At 37.7% G+C, this 16,141-nt stretch overlaps 1 protein-coding gene across 2 annotated transcripts in view; it reads left to right on the top strand.

Annotated features, from left to right (window-relative positions):
* Positions 1 to 815: 815 nt before the first annotated feature.
* The window catches only part of STX5 (syntaxin 5), a 28,047-nt gene continuing 12,721 nt past the window's right edge, over positions 816 to 16,141 (top strand). The window contains exons 1-3 of one of the 2 annotated variants that reach the window (XM_053688863.1): positions 816 to 939; positions 11,409 to 11,629; positions 13,615 to 13,682. In XM_053688863.1, the coding sequence (XP_053544838.1) occupies positions 11,423 to 11,629; positions 13,615 to 13,682 (275 nt within the window). In that variant the 5' untranslated portion in view covers positions 816 to 939; positions 11,409 to 11,422. The other variant, XM_053688862.1, reaches the window with a different exon arrangement.

Here is a 16,141-nt window from a genome sequence, read left to right as displayed (position 1 = left end):
GCCACATTCCCACAAAAGAATCGAACACTACATCCTGATGCCCCTGCCAGCCACTTTCCCACATTATATCTCAGATCAGACACCACATCCCTGAAGCCCCTGCCAGCCTCATTCCCACATCAGACCTGACACCCCTGGCAGCCACATTCCCACATAAGAATCAAACACTACATCCTGAAGTCCTTGCCAGCCACATTCCCACATCAGACTCAGACACTACAGCCCTGACGTCCCTGTCAACTATTTCCCCACATCAGACCTTTAGATTAGACACCATGGCCTTGGAGGTATTGTCAGCCTTATCCAAACATTAGGCACCATGACCCTGAAGCCTGTCAACCATATCACCAAATCCGACACCATGGCCCTGAAGTATGTCAGGGGCTTCAGACACCATGGCTTTGAAGCCCCTGACAGAATTATCCCCACATCTCGCCTTCAGATCACACACCATGGCCCTGAAGCCCTGCCCCTGGCAAGACAACTTTAGAGCCCGTTTTTCAAATGTATTTTTCAGGACAGCCAGTGAAAATACTGTGTTAAAATGCTGGACACTGGGGAACCCTATGGCCACTATAGTTTGCCCCATACGTCTACATTTTATATTTTTTGATACCCAGACACGTTCCATCTGTAATGTGTATTCACGTGACAGGAGCTGCTAATAACTTGTGTAATTAGATACAATTTATGCGGGTATAAAGATAACGCAGCGACAACGTCACTGCAGCTGCCAGAAGCCTCTCTACGTCACGTGACAGAAACTGTCCTGACCTGGCTCAGCGGCTGCGTTTTTCTGGCACGCCTTCCTTTGACGTCATCAAACCGCGACGCTTGCGGCACAGAGCCAGTGATGTACGCGTACGTGGCGCTGACGTCAGTGACTTCCCCGGCACCCAGTCGGCAAAAAAGCTTAAGCAGTGGCCGGTGAGACGAACGGTGAGTGAGAGAAGTAAATTGACGTCATATGTACTGTAGGCGACTTGAGGTATCGTGAGGGCTGGTCACGTCATATGAGAATTGGATGGGGGCGACGGGAGCTGTGTGTGATGAGTAGGGGACCGTATGACGGTGAGTGGGCGGCCCCTTACGTGGTGTATTCCTGGGGAAGGGAATGTTGCGATGGTCACTCCTGACATGACGTCACAAGCCCCCAAGGGAAAAGATAACCACTCTTGTGAGGTCACTGCCACCTGTTAGGTTTACTGTGCTGGCACTTTTCTACTTATAGGGGAGGGGGTGAACCCCCTTCATTAGTGCATTTGGTAAAGTCTGAGTTTAGTGGGGGAGCCATATACTGGGGAGCAACCGCTCTGTTTGCCCTACACCCCTAGGCAGCTGCTTCACCACATCGCTAGATAGTGACAGTGATACATTGTTGCAAACAAAACAGTGAAGCTGTGGGATAAGCAATATAGACCCCATATAGACTCCCCCAGGCATCCGCTTGACTTGTGCCCTATAATATTGTACACAGCACTGAGCCTTCCAGACAATTTTTTTTATTAAAGGGTCATGAAACTCAAAACAATATTTCATGATTCCAAAAGAGAATACAATTTGTAACCAAATTTCTAGTTAATTTCTATTATATAATTTGCTAACAAAAAAAAATAGAAAATAGATGTGAAATAGCTGAATCCTGAAAGGAAAAAAAAATGGGTTTCATGTCCCTTTTAAAATTATGTTATACAATGCTGAACTTTTTTTTTTTAAGTCTGCTTTAATTTTTGGACAGTTTTGTTCATGGCTGAGCACACATATGTGCAGTGTGCTTAGCAACTACGTTTGGTACATATTCATTACTGGTTGCTTTTACATTGGTTTTGTATACATTTATGGAGTATTCTGTTGTGAAAGCATTCTCTGCAGTGCTATTCTAGGGCCACAATAAATTTAAAAGGGCATGATAGCAAATTGTGTTGAGAGCTTAAAGGGACAGTCTACCATAGAATTGTTATTGTTTTAAAAGATAGATAATCCCTTTATTACCCATTCCCTAGTTTTGCATAACCAGCACTGTTATATTAATATACTTTTTTACCTTTGTGATTACCTTGTATCTAGGAACCTTCTTCCAGCCCCCTGATCACATGACTGTGACTGTTTATTATCTATTGTCTTAAATTTAGCATTGTATTGTGCTAGATCTTAAATAACCCCCTGTGCCTGAACACAGTGTTATCTATATGGCCCACGAGTACTTTCTGTCTCTTTGTGTTGAAAAGAGATTTAAAAAGCATGTGATAAGAGGCAGCCCTCAAAGGCTTAGAAATTAGCATATGAGCCTACCTATGTTTAGTTTAAACTAAGAATACCAAGAGAAAAAAGCAAATTTGATGATAAAAGTAAATTGGAAAGTTGATTAAAATTAAAAAGTCCTATCTGAATAATGAAAGTTTAATTTATACTAGACTGTCCCTTTAAAACAGGGATGAAAAAGTGTTTAAAAATACAGGAACCAGCAATTATCTGACAGGGCTGCTGTTTGTTTTGCACACTGGTTTCACTGCTTCTCACAGCACATATAGGTAGGTACTGTGTGCTCCCTCTTGGAGGTTGGCAGATTACACAGTGAATCTGGAAGCAGTTGTTTGGGGAGTCAGTGGTGTAACAACTCTACCCGAATGCCATAGGGTAGGGTTCATCAAACTTTTTCCCCCAAAGACTTGGTGCACCCGTCCTTGGCAAACCTTTATGCTTGGTTCTGAATTTTTTTTTAAGTAATATACAACAAGAAAGTTGAAATTTTTGGAGAAATGTCTAAAATTTGTGCATACTTTTATACCTGATTTGTAGTCAAACTTGAAAGTGTTGTAAAAGGTAATAACACACATACTCCACACACACATACACCACGCCCACACACGACACATACTCACACAGCGCACGCACGCCACATACACACTCTCTCACCCAGCGCGTGCGCCAGATACATTCTCACCCAGCGCGTGCGCCACATACACTCTCTCACACGGCGCACATGCACCACATACACTCTCTCACACGGCAAGCGCCGCATACACTCTCTCACACGGTGCGCGTGCCACGTATACTTTCTCATACGGCGCACACGCCACTCTCTCATACGGCGAACACGCCACACACACAGTCATAACCCAGTAAACATGTTGTTGCGACCCAGGAACAGGTCGTGACCCATGTTTTGAAGAACTCTGCAATAGGGATAGTGACCCAGCTGTGCGCAGTGACAGGACTGCTGTGTACTCTATGCTAGTGCAGCTGCTGCTGGCAGTGCATATGACCTACATTTCCCAGCATTTGAAACAAAATACCATGTATAGGAAAGCAGCAGGGTCTTAACAAGTCCTGCTATTAAAGCATAGTATATGCCACATTATTTTTATTATTATTATTAATGGCTACTGACCAATTGTAAGCAGGAATTATACTTGTGACTTGTCTTGTCTGAAAAATCAACCATAGAAACCAAGTTCTTACCTCTGACAGTATATATATTTCTTCTGTGCAATGACGCTGTGTATCTTACCTCTGCCAGTATATACATTTCTTCTGTGCAATGACGCTGTGTATCTTACCTCTGCCAGTATATACATTTCTTCTGTGCAATGACGCTGTGTATCTTACCTCTGCCAGTATATATATTTCTTCTATGCAATGACGCTGTGTATCTTACCTCTGACAGTATATATATATATTTCTTCTGTGCAATGACGCTGTGTATCTTACCTCTGCCAGCCCAGTATATATATTTCTTCTATGCAATGACGCTGTGTATCTTACCTCTGCCAGTATATACATCTCTTCTCTTCTATGCAATGACGCTGTGTATCTTACCTCTGCCAGTATATACATTTCTTCTGTGCAATGACGCTGTGTATCTTACCTCTGACAGTATATACATTTCTTCTGTGCAATAACGCTGTGTATCTTACCTCTGACAGTATATACATTTCTTCTGTGCAATGACGCTGTGTATCTTACCTCTGACAGTATATACATCTCTTTTCTCTTCTGTGTAATGATGGCTTTTTACTGTTGGTGACTGTTCTGTGACTATGGCTCCTCTGTATTTGTGCTGAATAGAAATACAATATCCTCCCCTTAATCCTGTTCCTTTATGTGGAGCTCACCAGCAATGCCTCTTGTATATTCTTCGGGCTCTTGTGTATTCACTTAGGAGCCGGGCTTAGTGCTGTCTTCCTCCCTTACTGTGTGTGGGTGAGACTGCTGGATCGGGCATAGACAAGAGGACGCATCCTTCTGGAGATCAAGTGGTTCACTTACTACTGCTAACCTTTCTGCGGATCTTTACTTTGCGCTCATTAGAGTTATTTTTAGGAATTGCCGCTGAAGGGTTTCTGTGGAGATTAGTTTGTAACATTTTTTAAATACAAAAGCAAAAGAGGACTCTGGGGTTTTTGACAAGGACTTAAAGGGATAGTAAACCCAAACATTTTCTTTCATTATTTGGATAGCGCATGCAATTTTAAGCAACTTTCTTATTTACTCCTATTATCAATTTTTCTTAGTTCTCTTGCTATCTTTATTTGAAAGGCAGGAATGAAATCTTTGGAACCGACCTATTTTTTGATCAGTAACTTGGATAGGGCATGAAGATTGGTGCCTGCATTTAGCCATCCAATCAGCAAGCGCAACCCAGGTTCTCAACCAAAAATGGGCTGGCTCCAAAACTTTTTTTGCTTTTTCAAATAAAGATAGCAAAAGAACAAAGAAAAATTGATAATAAAAGTAAATTAGAAAGCTCCTTTAAAATTGCTGCTCTATCTGAATCATGACAGGAAAAAAATGGGTTTCACATCCCTTTAAGTATATTAGGAACCTGTGTCAGTTGATATTGTTAAAGGGACAGTCTAGTCAAAATTTAAACTTGCATGATTCAGATAGGGCATGACATTTTAAACAGCTTTCCATTTTGCTTTAATCATTAAATTTGCTTTGTTCTCTTGGTCATTTCTTGTTGAAAGCTAAACCTAGCTAGGCTTGAAGGCTGCTTCTTATCTCAGTGCATCTTGACAGATTTTCACAGTTAGACAGCGCTAGTTCATGTGTGTCATATAGATAACATTGAGCTCACTCCCGTGTCAGGGCTGGACTGGGACCAAAAAGAGACCCGGGCATTTTAGGGCAATGAGGCTCACTCGCATACACTGATATATTCTGAATCATGTGAGTGACTTAAATCATACATTTCGGATAATCTGATTAGGGATTACTGAGCCAGCAGCATTGCAATCGTTTTTTTAACCAGTCCCTTTAACAATATAGAAAAAGCAACGTTCTTTTTAGGTTGTCTTTCATAAATCAAGTGCATTTAGCCTTAGTATCAGCCTGCAACTCAGTCTTGTTGTTACATAGAAGACCAGGAGACCCCTCAAGAAAAAAAACCATTGGCAGTTTTCACCAATTAACATCAAACGCATTAGCCAATGTCCATTAGATATCAAGAATGGTATTAATATAAAAGAAAGGAAGACTTGAGAATGATAGAGAAGACAGAGTCTTAGAGAAAATAAAATACATGGATGTGAAGGTAAAATGAGGGAAAGGTATAAGAGAATGTGTAGGCATGTCAAAATCCATCCAGAAATGTACCCTGCTCTCAAAACTTCCTTACAGGTGGAACAAACAAATAGAGAAAGTGAAAATGGTTGTAGAACTCAAGGGAAGAAGTATAACTGTAAGTAACTGTCAGTGCAAGCAGGAAGCAATATGTAGGAAAGAGCAACTGAAGATACCTGCAGTAATACAGGTCCTCCAGAAAAAGTTATAGGCATAAAGGGCTGAGGTGTTGTAATCCTTAACTGATTTCGGTGCCAAAGTAATTAGATGAGCGTAATCAGGATACAGGCCTCAAATGGTAACAGGTAGTCTCTGTGAAACAGAACACTATACAAACTTGCTCAAATCACAATCCAATAAAAATAGAAACACACAAAAAAATGTGATCGTGCATAAAAGGATATATTAAAAAAAAGTCCCAAAGAAGATAACTGATGTTGATCTTTCCAGAAAAACCTTGGGGGAAAAAGAAGGCAAAAACACATAGTGATGGTCCTGCTTATAATAAATAGCTCATAAAGAGGCAGAAAGGGGTACTCACATACTCTAGAGCTTCAAAATCAAGCTCTAGTTTTTCAGGCACAGGCAAGACTCAAAGTAGGAGACAAAAGGCAAAGATTGAGGTCCCAAATGGGTTAAAACTCTACATGGAAGGACTCATAAGTGGATACAACATAACAATTTATTTGTAAAATAAGTGAGGTCACAAGGCATATAAACAAGACTGTCGAAATCAAACAAAGGCCGTGTTTTCACAATGTCTAATGAATGCCGTTATTGGTTCAGTATGGTACAAGACTCCGCCTCTCTTGTGATGTCACCCCGCTCCGACGTACGTTTCGCCAATCACAGCTTGTCTTTTTCAAGGATGTCCTTGGCTGCTGCTTGTGTTCTTTTGTAGTTGTTAATCCACTTCTGATTGGATTACAGATTTCTTTTCAAGTGTATTATCAATGTCCATTAGCTTAATAAGGGTTATGAAAAATAAACTTATCGTACAAACAATAATATCAATGTACAAAAAAAGATTATATATCTATATAATCAATATAAAATATCCAATATAAAAAGAAAATTTTAAAAGATCACGGAGTGTAAATGTATAGGATAGCGTGGGGGTCGAACCTAGGTCTTTGAGGCTATACATAAAAATAATAAATATATAGATTAGCTATTTTTAGAAACTTATGTCACTCAGAGTCTATATATCTTATCAAAAAATAAGTCCTATTTAAAAATTATTTTAAAAATAATTATTATACATGGGATCGAACCAGCGACCTTATGGTAATATTAAATATTATCTAAAGGGTTTCAGCCCTCTCTGCTGTTGAGCTTATGAGAAATTTTATTGAAGGTAGACTAGAGATGGGACCAGAGGGGGGAAAAAAAGGGAAGTCTTATTCTAGAAAATGATATAGTTCAACATCTTTATTAAGGCCGTTTGGAATAATAGTATTAAGATCAAAAATCCATTTAATCTCCATTTTGCCTAAGGCCGTATTAATGTCCCCATCTCTCCAATGTGGTTTAACTTTTTGTATACCCAAGTACAATATTATTTGTTTAGGGTCGCAATTGTGTTCCCTTTTTAAAATGGTCTGATAGGGCATGTTAATCATAACCCTTTTTTAATATTATATACATGTTCTCTAAACCTTATGGATAATTTCCTAGAAGTTCTTCCAGTTTTAAATTAAATTACATGAACATTTTTAATAGATAGTTTACATTATCTGAGTTGCAAGTAATCATTTGTCTTATCTCATAATTTGAGTCCTTCCATGCAGAGTTTTAACCCATTTGGGACCTCAATCTTTGCCTTTTGTCTCCTACTTGGAGTCTTCCTGTGCCTGAAAATCTAGAACTTGATTTTGAAGCTCTAGAGCAGGGGTCGCCAACCTTTCGGACCTCAGGGACCACTAAACTCACAATTTTGAATCCCGTGGACCACTAACATTATTTTTTTTTTAAAAGGTACAAATGTCTAGTGTGTGTGTGTGTGTGTGTATGTATGTGTGTGTATATATATATATATATATATATATATATATATATATATATATATATATATATATATATATATATATATATATATATATATATATATATATATATACACACACACATACTGTACATAACTAGTATAACCATAGCTAAGTTTACATTATGTATAATTTTTACACATTTTTAAGACTTATTTTTTGAATGACAGAACTGAGAGAATACATCCAAATGACAGATGAAGGGTGAGTGACAACTTTTGAGCTGGAAACAGAGAGGCAGAAAGTGGGGGAAAAAAAGAATTATGTTTAAAAGGATCACAAGACTTCCAAGTTACCTTCCCAGTTAGGAATTATTCAAAATTACTTATGATCATGGACATTAGAGTCATAAATTAAGTTTATATCAGAAAGCTCCCAATATGGATGTGAGCTAATCATGACTGATGATACTGGCAATTACTAGTATACTGGTGGGATATGGCTGATCTGCTGGATGGCAATTACTGGAATTCAGGTGGAATAAAATTATTATAATGAAAAATAATTAATATTTCATAAAAAAAGAAGATGGAGGGGAGGAAGACAAACAGTGATGTAAGTCCATCTGAAGGAATTAGGAAAACTACTACAAAGAGAAGAAGAAAATAAATGAAATAAAAGATTAAAAAAATTTGAATTTTTTTCCTTTTATATACTTTTATTCCAGTAATTCAAGCCAAGACTATACCAACCTTTGATGGCTTTAGAATGGAAGCATCTTTCTCTGAGCAGCGCACCAGACGGGAGGAGTTAAAAATACAATCTAGCTACGCAAGTTGCGCAGTACTATGCAACGTGCGTAGGGAGATTGTACTTTAACAACTCCTCCGTCGTTTTTCTCTGATGTCTAGCCAGGCACTGTAGGAAGTTGCGGCGCGACGGGGTGACACCATCGGAGGAGATTAATTCCTGCTTGCTGGTGCCAAGGACCACCAACATCTTCTCGTGGACCACCAGTGGTCCATGGACCACTGGTTGGCGACCGCTGCTCTAGAGCATGCGAGTACCCCTTTCTGCCTCTATATGAGCTATTTTTATTATCAGCAGGAATTCACTATATGTGTGTTTTCCTTCTTTTTCCCTGAGGTTTTTTTTTGGAAAAGATTAACAGCAGTTGTCGTCTTTGGGACTTTTTAAATATATCCTTGTATGCACTATCACAGTCAGTCATATGTGTTTTCACAGCCAATGGAGAAAAGCAGAGAAGTGTAGAAACAGGCTAGGGATGAGGATATTCAAGAAGCAGAACAACAATAACATGGTTGATTGTAAGACAGATTATATAGAGAGAGAGAATAACTAAACTGAGCCAATTCTTAACCTGTTAGGACGTTGTATTCCGTCCGAATTTTGCTTGGCTTTAGCGCCGTAGCACGGAATACAACGTCCTAACCGCTTGGCTTTCCTGAAGCCACTGGCACTTCCCTGATGGGATCGCGGTCTGGAAGGCGTGCCTAGCATCATAGGGATGCCCCCCTGACGCGATCCCATCATTGAAATCACATGCACAATCCCAAGATTTAAATTTGTTTACATCGGATCAATTGTTCCGATGTAGACACGTTAACCCTGGCACGAAAACGATAAATGGAGCTCAAAAAGTCTACAGCTGTAGACATGGTTGACTACACCTGCTTCTACAAATAGGACTGTGGGCTTCCTCTCGTCATATTTACATAAACATTTCTACCAAGTCCTTGAGGCACATTGGTTTTTACTTTGTCACAGCAGACTGCTAAACAGGCGTTCATTGAGTGTGTCATATACCCGTATTGTCTAGCGTATTCTTATGAGCTTTATTTGTGGTTCTCAATGCTAGAATCATCTTTTTGGTACATAGGATTGTTATTTTTATGTTAATATTCTGCTTGTTCCGCTGCATACTATAAATTAGTGGATTCCAGTTTAACACATTAAAGGTCCGATTTGGATACCACATTGTCATGACCACGCATATCAACTAAGCTAGTGGAAAGGGTGTTTGACAATCACCCGGAAGTGTGACGCTATTTGCGTGCAAAGTCTGAGCGATAGGTTATGTTGCCATGGCTCCGGGCGGAGGGTGATGACGTTAGTGTGTCTATACCCGATCCAGCTGTACACAGCACAGATGATGTTCGCGGTTCTCTTATAGCGTATCAGGTAACGGTTAGGGGGTTTATAAATCACTTTTCTAGGGGTATTTTAGATATATGTTGTGTTTACATATGTGACCAAGGCCTCTGTGAGGGGCCGAAACGTTGTTTTTCTCTTTGACGCAATAAAGGTGTTGAATGTCTGCCATTTCTTGAAGATCGAAGGGGATATATACCGGATCCTGATCCTTGTGTGTTCTATTTTTTTTTTCCCCTCATTGACAGACAAGGACAACAAAACACCTTGCAACTAGAAGACTTTTTTTGTAGTATTGCAATACCTTAACATACCAGACGAGTGTGAACATTATGTGAATGTATTAACGCTTTGTTTGCTACAGTTGCTTTTCAATAACTAAAATCCACTGTTTGCCTTATTTGAAAGAGCCAATCCCAACTTGTTACTGGGGTAAACTTAGCTAGCCACTATCATTCTGTTAGCAATCCTTGCATTGTTTTGCATTATCTTATCTAATCACTTCTGCTAAGACCAATTAGGGACAGATCTTTAGCAGGGTCAGTGTGCACTTCTAGTTCTCAGAATCAAAAACTTACACTTCAAGTTAAATCACGGGAAAAAAGGAAGGAAACGTGTCTTATCACGTACATGAAAGAGCAGCAAATAAACATGTTTAAACTATATTTTTGCATGGAAATAGCTTAGTTAAAAGTATTGCTGTTTTAGATTATAAACAGCAGGAAGTGCGTGTTTGTGCACAGCTGAAATACAAGGAGCTGATTGCTGGCATATAAGAATATCTCGGGCTGCTCTGTTGGCAAAGCATAAATGCCTTTATTATATACTATATACTCTTTGCTATATACTCTTTGCTATATGCTATATACTCTTTGCTATATGCTATATACTCTTTGCTATATGCTATATACTCTTTGCTATATGCTATATACTCTTTGCTATATGCTATATACTCTTTGCTATATGCTATATACTCTTTGCTATATGCTATATACTCTTTGCTATATGCTATATACTCTTTGCTATATGCTATATACTCTTTGCTATATGCTATATACTCTTTGCTATATGCTATATACTCTTTGCTATATACTCTTTACTCTTTATTATATGCGCTAAAGGGGAAAAATCATTCAGTTCCCTGTTTGTGTTTGAGTACATAATGACTGGTTTTAGTGCAGAAACCGTTAAATTACTTTTCCATCACGTACACAAGCGAACTTGTTAAACCAGTCAGTGTCAAGGATAGAAGATGCTAGTTCTTTGCTTGCAAAATTAAGTAGTTTTCCAGCCTCCAGTCAAGTTAAAAAGACCTTTATTAATTTCTTACAGGGTCCATCACATTAACCAACAACGTTTCAAACCTATTTCAGATTAAGAACCTGAAATAGGTTTGAAACGTTGTTGGTTAATGTGAGATGATTAAGAACCTGAAATAGGTTTGAAACGTTGTTGGTTAATGTGATGGACCCTGTAAGAAATTAATAAAGGTCTTTTTAACTTGACTGGAGGCTGGAAAACTACTTAATTTTGAATACATATTGGGGTTTGGCTAACCCTTTCCTGTGCCCCAGAAAGGAAAAGAGAGGTGCTGTCTTTCACCATTCTCATACAGTTCTTTGCTTGCACCAGCATTTGCTTAGCTTCATTCTCTGACAAACTTTTTTTTTTTTTTTTTCTTTCTAGCCGGTTTTGGACCCATGAACACTCGCAAACGCCTCGGTTCTCGTAACACTGACCAAGGAGTATACGTAGGACCATCTCAGACTCAGGTCCTGCCCTCCACCGCCGCAACCACTGCTGAGTCACCTTTACCCCCTCCTCCTGCTCCCATTGCTGACATTATGTCCTGTCGAGACCGCACCGCCGAGTTTATGTCCGCCTGCAAGTCCTTGAGGGGGCGACAGGTAAGAGAGACTACACACCGTAAGGGTTCTCACGCTGCATCTGAAGCTTGAAGAATTAGAGCACTAAGGTCTGGGAACGATCAGGGTTAAAAAAAGAGACACTTTACCAAATTAAAGGGACATTTAACACTAAATAAATGCTAGATAGAATAAAGCATTCAAATTAAAGATTAGTCTGAGAATAACATGTAGATCAATTTTTATTTTTTTAAGTTTCATTAGCTGTTTAAATATTGACAAAATAAGTGTAAAGTTTTAGTGTCTATAAAACAATGGGAGCTGCCATGTTGTAACTTAGGTTACCTTCTCTGCTGTGGCCAATCAGGGACAGTTATAAATAGGTCACTAGAGTGTGCAGCCAATGGCTGTGTGGATTATAACCGTGTCCTGTACTTCCATTTCTAACAGGAACGGAAAATCTCATAATTTCAGAATGGAATTACAGCAAAAGGGAAAAAATAAATTATATATATATATATATATATATATATATATATATATATATATATATATATATATATATATATATATATATATATATTAATTACCATCACAGTGTTTAATGTCCCTTTAAAGACCAAAATGACACACTGGTGATATAGTAATATGTTGTGCAAATCTCCTAAAAAAGTGTTTTAATTTCATAAAAGGTTTAAAATCTTATGATGAAATATTTGAGGTGTTTGTAATCTCACTATTTTATTATTTGTCCTATATAACTAATATTATAATGTAGGGCTGCAACTAACGATTATTTTCATAATCGATTAATCGGCCGATTATTTTTTCGACTAATCGGATAAAAAGAGAATCAATAATAGTTTTCTATGTTTTAAATAAAATCCACATAATGAGTGTTACAAATATAAACTTCAGACTAAAACTTTACATTAACACAACTGTTTCTTCAATTTTTAAGCAGCAGAGCACAGTTTTATAATTAAACAAAACAAAACCACAAACTGTTTGAAAAGAGGTAGAACTAGAAAGAGTTAGCCTATCACTGTTAATAACATTCTGTTATTCACTCTTTCAGAAACTTTGCATTGAAATGCAAAAATCTCAACATGTGCACATGCTTCTGGCTAAGGCTGGTTTTCTGTTTGCAGCTATAATTCCTGCAGCAGAGAAAAGGCTGTTGAGGTGTATAAGTAGGGTTTTGCCAATTTCAGTGGGATATTTATCTTTGTTAGCTCTTCACCAATGCTAAGTGTTTTCTACATTGGCAAGGGGCCTCTCAATAAAGTAACCCTTGACTTCATTCTAACATAAAAAATATCTTGAATATCTATATGCAATGGTAAATAACCAGCTATACAAGGTTAGGGGAAATATCTAGTCCGCTCTAAAAATAACAGATCTATACATATAGGTTGAATCTGGTACATATTATAACAATATATAAAAAATACAATAAAAAACAAACCAAAAGGACTATATATCAATAACAGGACAAAGCCTTACACATTTATTTATACTGTACATATAATCAGCAATAACAAGCAAAACACTAATAATTGTGCAAACAGATAATAGTGCACATCAATTTAAATAACTCCCATCAATCTAGGGGCAAGGTGTAAACAACAAGCTTGGCACCATATCCTGAAAAGCATAGTTCCAAATCACCTGATTTAATATAAACAATCCAAATGATGACTAATATTATTTCTGGGTTGCACATAAGCCAGGGGTAGTTGTAAACGTATACTGTCCTGAAAAAGTGAAAAGTAGACGTCCTTTAGGCTAAGGACATAACCATAAAACACAATACCATGTGCAGGAGCTCAGTGTTATGAAGCAGCTGGTGCTGTGCACAGACCAACTAATTGCAAACCAATTAATCGATTATGAGATTCGTTGACAACCATTTTCATAATCGATTATTATCGATTATGAAGATTAGTTGTTGCAGCTCTATTATAATGTGACTTGAAAGTGACTGAATTTGCACATGCATAACCGTGCTCTCTCTGTCTCGTTAGAATGGTGTGCAACACTCCTCAACGCTCAGCGCTGTCAAACAGAGAAGTGAATTTACACTTATGGCCAAGTAAGTACCCCCGTGCCCTATAACCGCTTTTGTTTTGTTGCGTCTTTAATCTATTTTTGTTCTTCACATTTGTATATCTGCTTCTTTCAAAGGTTTTTTCCTCGTGATCTATGCTTATTATTTTGTCCCTGCTTTGTATTTCTCCTCAAATTTACTCTTTTGTTCATCCCAGTGTATACAGTTGCAAGAAAACGCTTATGATTCTTTTTTTGTAATGACCCTGGATTGGTGTATTTATTGCTTGTGCAAATGCTGTCTGACTTTCTGCTAAGCCATAGTAATAGGCTTACAGAGTCTGCATAATGCCAAGTCTATTACATAAAATATAAACAAATAAAGTCTATAACATGCAAACAATTGTGCTTCTTGCTAATACACAGTTAATGTGAACCTCTACGCTAATGACTTTTCCAAAGGTATTTGGAGTCTTCTGTTGCACACAAGATAATATATATGTAGTAGTAATATTATTATATATATATATATATATATAACATACACACACACACACACACACACTGTATCAATCCGTTCTATGTCTATAAATATGTTTATTAACATGATATACAAACAACATACTGTGGTGTTATAGCTGTAAAGACTGAACACAGATGATTATCATTACGTTGATTACTCAATATTTAAAAGTTGGATACAGGTTTTCTACTTTGTCCATGACGAAGTGCCTTCGGGCAGGAAACGCGCAGGACAGTTCCCCCTGCTGGGCCAAATACCCTGTGGATTTTAACTTAAATAAAGGATTGTTTATTTATACGGCACAAAGCTTTACATTTCTTTCCTCAGCTGGTAAGGAGCGTTGTCAGCTATAAAAATAATGCAAACAGTTTGGTCCCTGACAGTCTGAACCGCTGAAGAAAGAGCCGGCCGGTCATGGGAACTAGGCCCCAATTAAACATTATGGGCTAGATTTCGAGTGTATTGCCTACGCGAGCACAATATTCGTGCTACACTCAGTAATACCAGCGCAGCGAAGGGGGTAAGTCGTGCAGCATTGGGCAGCAAATATTAAATAAATATATATGTATATGAAAATATTATATATATATATATATATATATATATATATATATATATATATATATATATATATATAACACACAGTCCCCATGGACCGCAATGTAAAGGCACTTTTCAGTGCCGTTTTTTTTTTCTAACACCCCACATCTACTCAATTTAATCTCTAAAAACTGCTTTGTGCAGTTGTTTTAAAAGAAAAATGCTATTTTATTTCAAAAACCCACCCTATAACATATCTCTGGTTAATTTTTGGAGCGCTAATTCCTACCGTAAGCTCGCGATAACATTAACCAGCTGATTGTAATGGCTGGTTAATTATCGTGGACCTGTATACGAAAAACGGGCGCATGATAAATTAGTGCTCCACTTGTAATCTTATAAAAAGAATAATAAAAATGCACAAAGCTGGAAAAGTATTTTTAACGGCTACAATGAGGCGAATAGCCTACAAATGGAGGATATTCAGTACTGATGACACTGTCTTACGATTTAGCATCTTACAACGGTCACAGCTAGAGTGCAGCTTGCATTGCTGACTGAGGTGAAAAAGAACCTTGGGGCAACAGTGTAAAAAATCTTAAAGGGACATAAAACCCAAAATTTTTCTTTTTCAGGTAGAGAATACAACTTTAAACATTCCAATTTGTTTCATTCTTCAGATATCCTTTGTTGAAGAAGTAGCAATGCACCTGAGTGAGCCAATCACAGGAGGCATCTATGTGCAGCCACCAATCAGCAGCTAATGAGCCTATTTTGATATAATTTTCAACAAAGGATATCAAGGGAATGAAGCAAATTAGATAGCAGAAGTAAATTGGAAAGTTGTTTAAAATTGCATGGTCTATCTAAATAATGACAGGAAAAAAATTGGGTTTCATGTCCCTCTGACCCCTTAAGGACCAAGGCCATTTTTCAATTTCTTTGCCTTAAGGACCAGGGCTATTTTTACATTTCTGCGGTGTTTGTGTTTAGCTGTAATTTTCCTCTTACTCATTTACTGTACCCACAAATATTATATACCGTTTTCTCGCCATTAAATGGACTTTCTACAGATACCATTATTTTCATCATATCTTATAATTTACTATAAAAAAATGTATAAAATGAGGAAAAAAAATCGAAAAAAAAACCTTTTTCTAACTTTGACCCCCAAAATCTGTTACACATCTACAACCACCAAAAAACACCCGTGCTAAATAGTTTCTAAATTTTATCCTGAGTTTAGAAATACCCAATGTTTACATGTTCTTTGCTGTTTTTGCAAGTTATAGGGCAATAAATACAAGTAGCACTTTGCTATTTCCAAACCACTTTTTTTCAAAATTAGCGCTAGTTACATTGGGACACTGATATCTTTCAGGAATCCCTGAATATCCCTTGATATGTATATATATTTTTTTAGAAGACAACCCAAAGTATTG

Source organism: Bombina bombina, chromosome 7 (genome assembly GCF_027579735.1).
Source record: "Bombina bombina isolate aBomBom1 chromosome 7, aBomBom1.pri, whole genome shotgun sequence".
In the NCBI taxonomy this organism is placed as follows: Eukaryota; Metazoa; Chordata; class Amphibia; order Anura; family Bombinatoridae; genus Bombina; species Bombina bombina.
The sequence above is the reverse complement of the archived record's forward strand: the minus strand, read 5'-3'. Positions and strand labels throughout refer to the sequence as shown.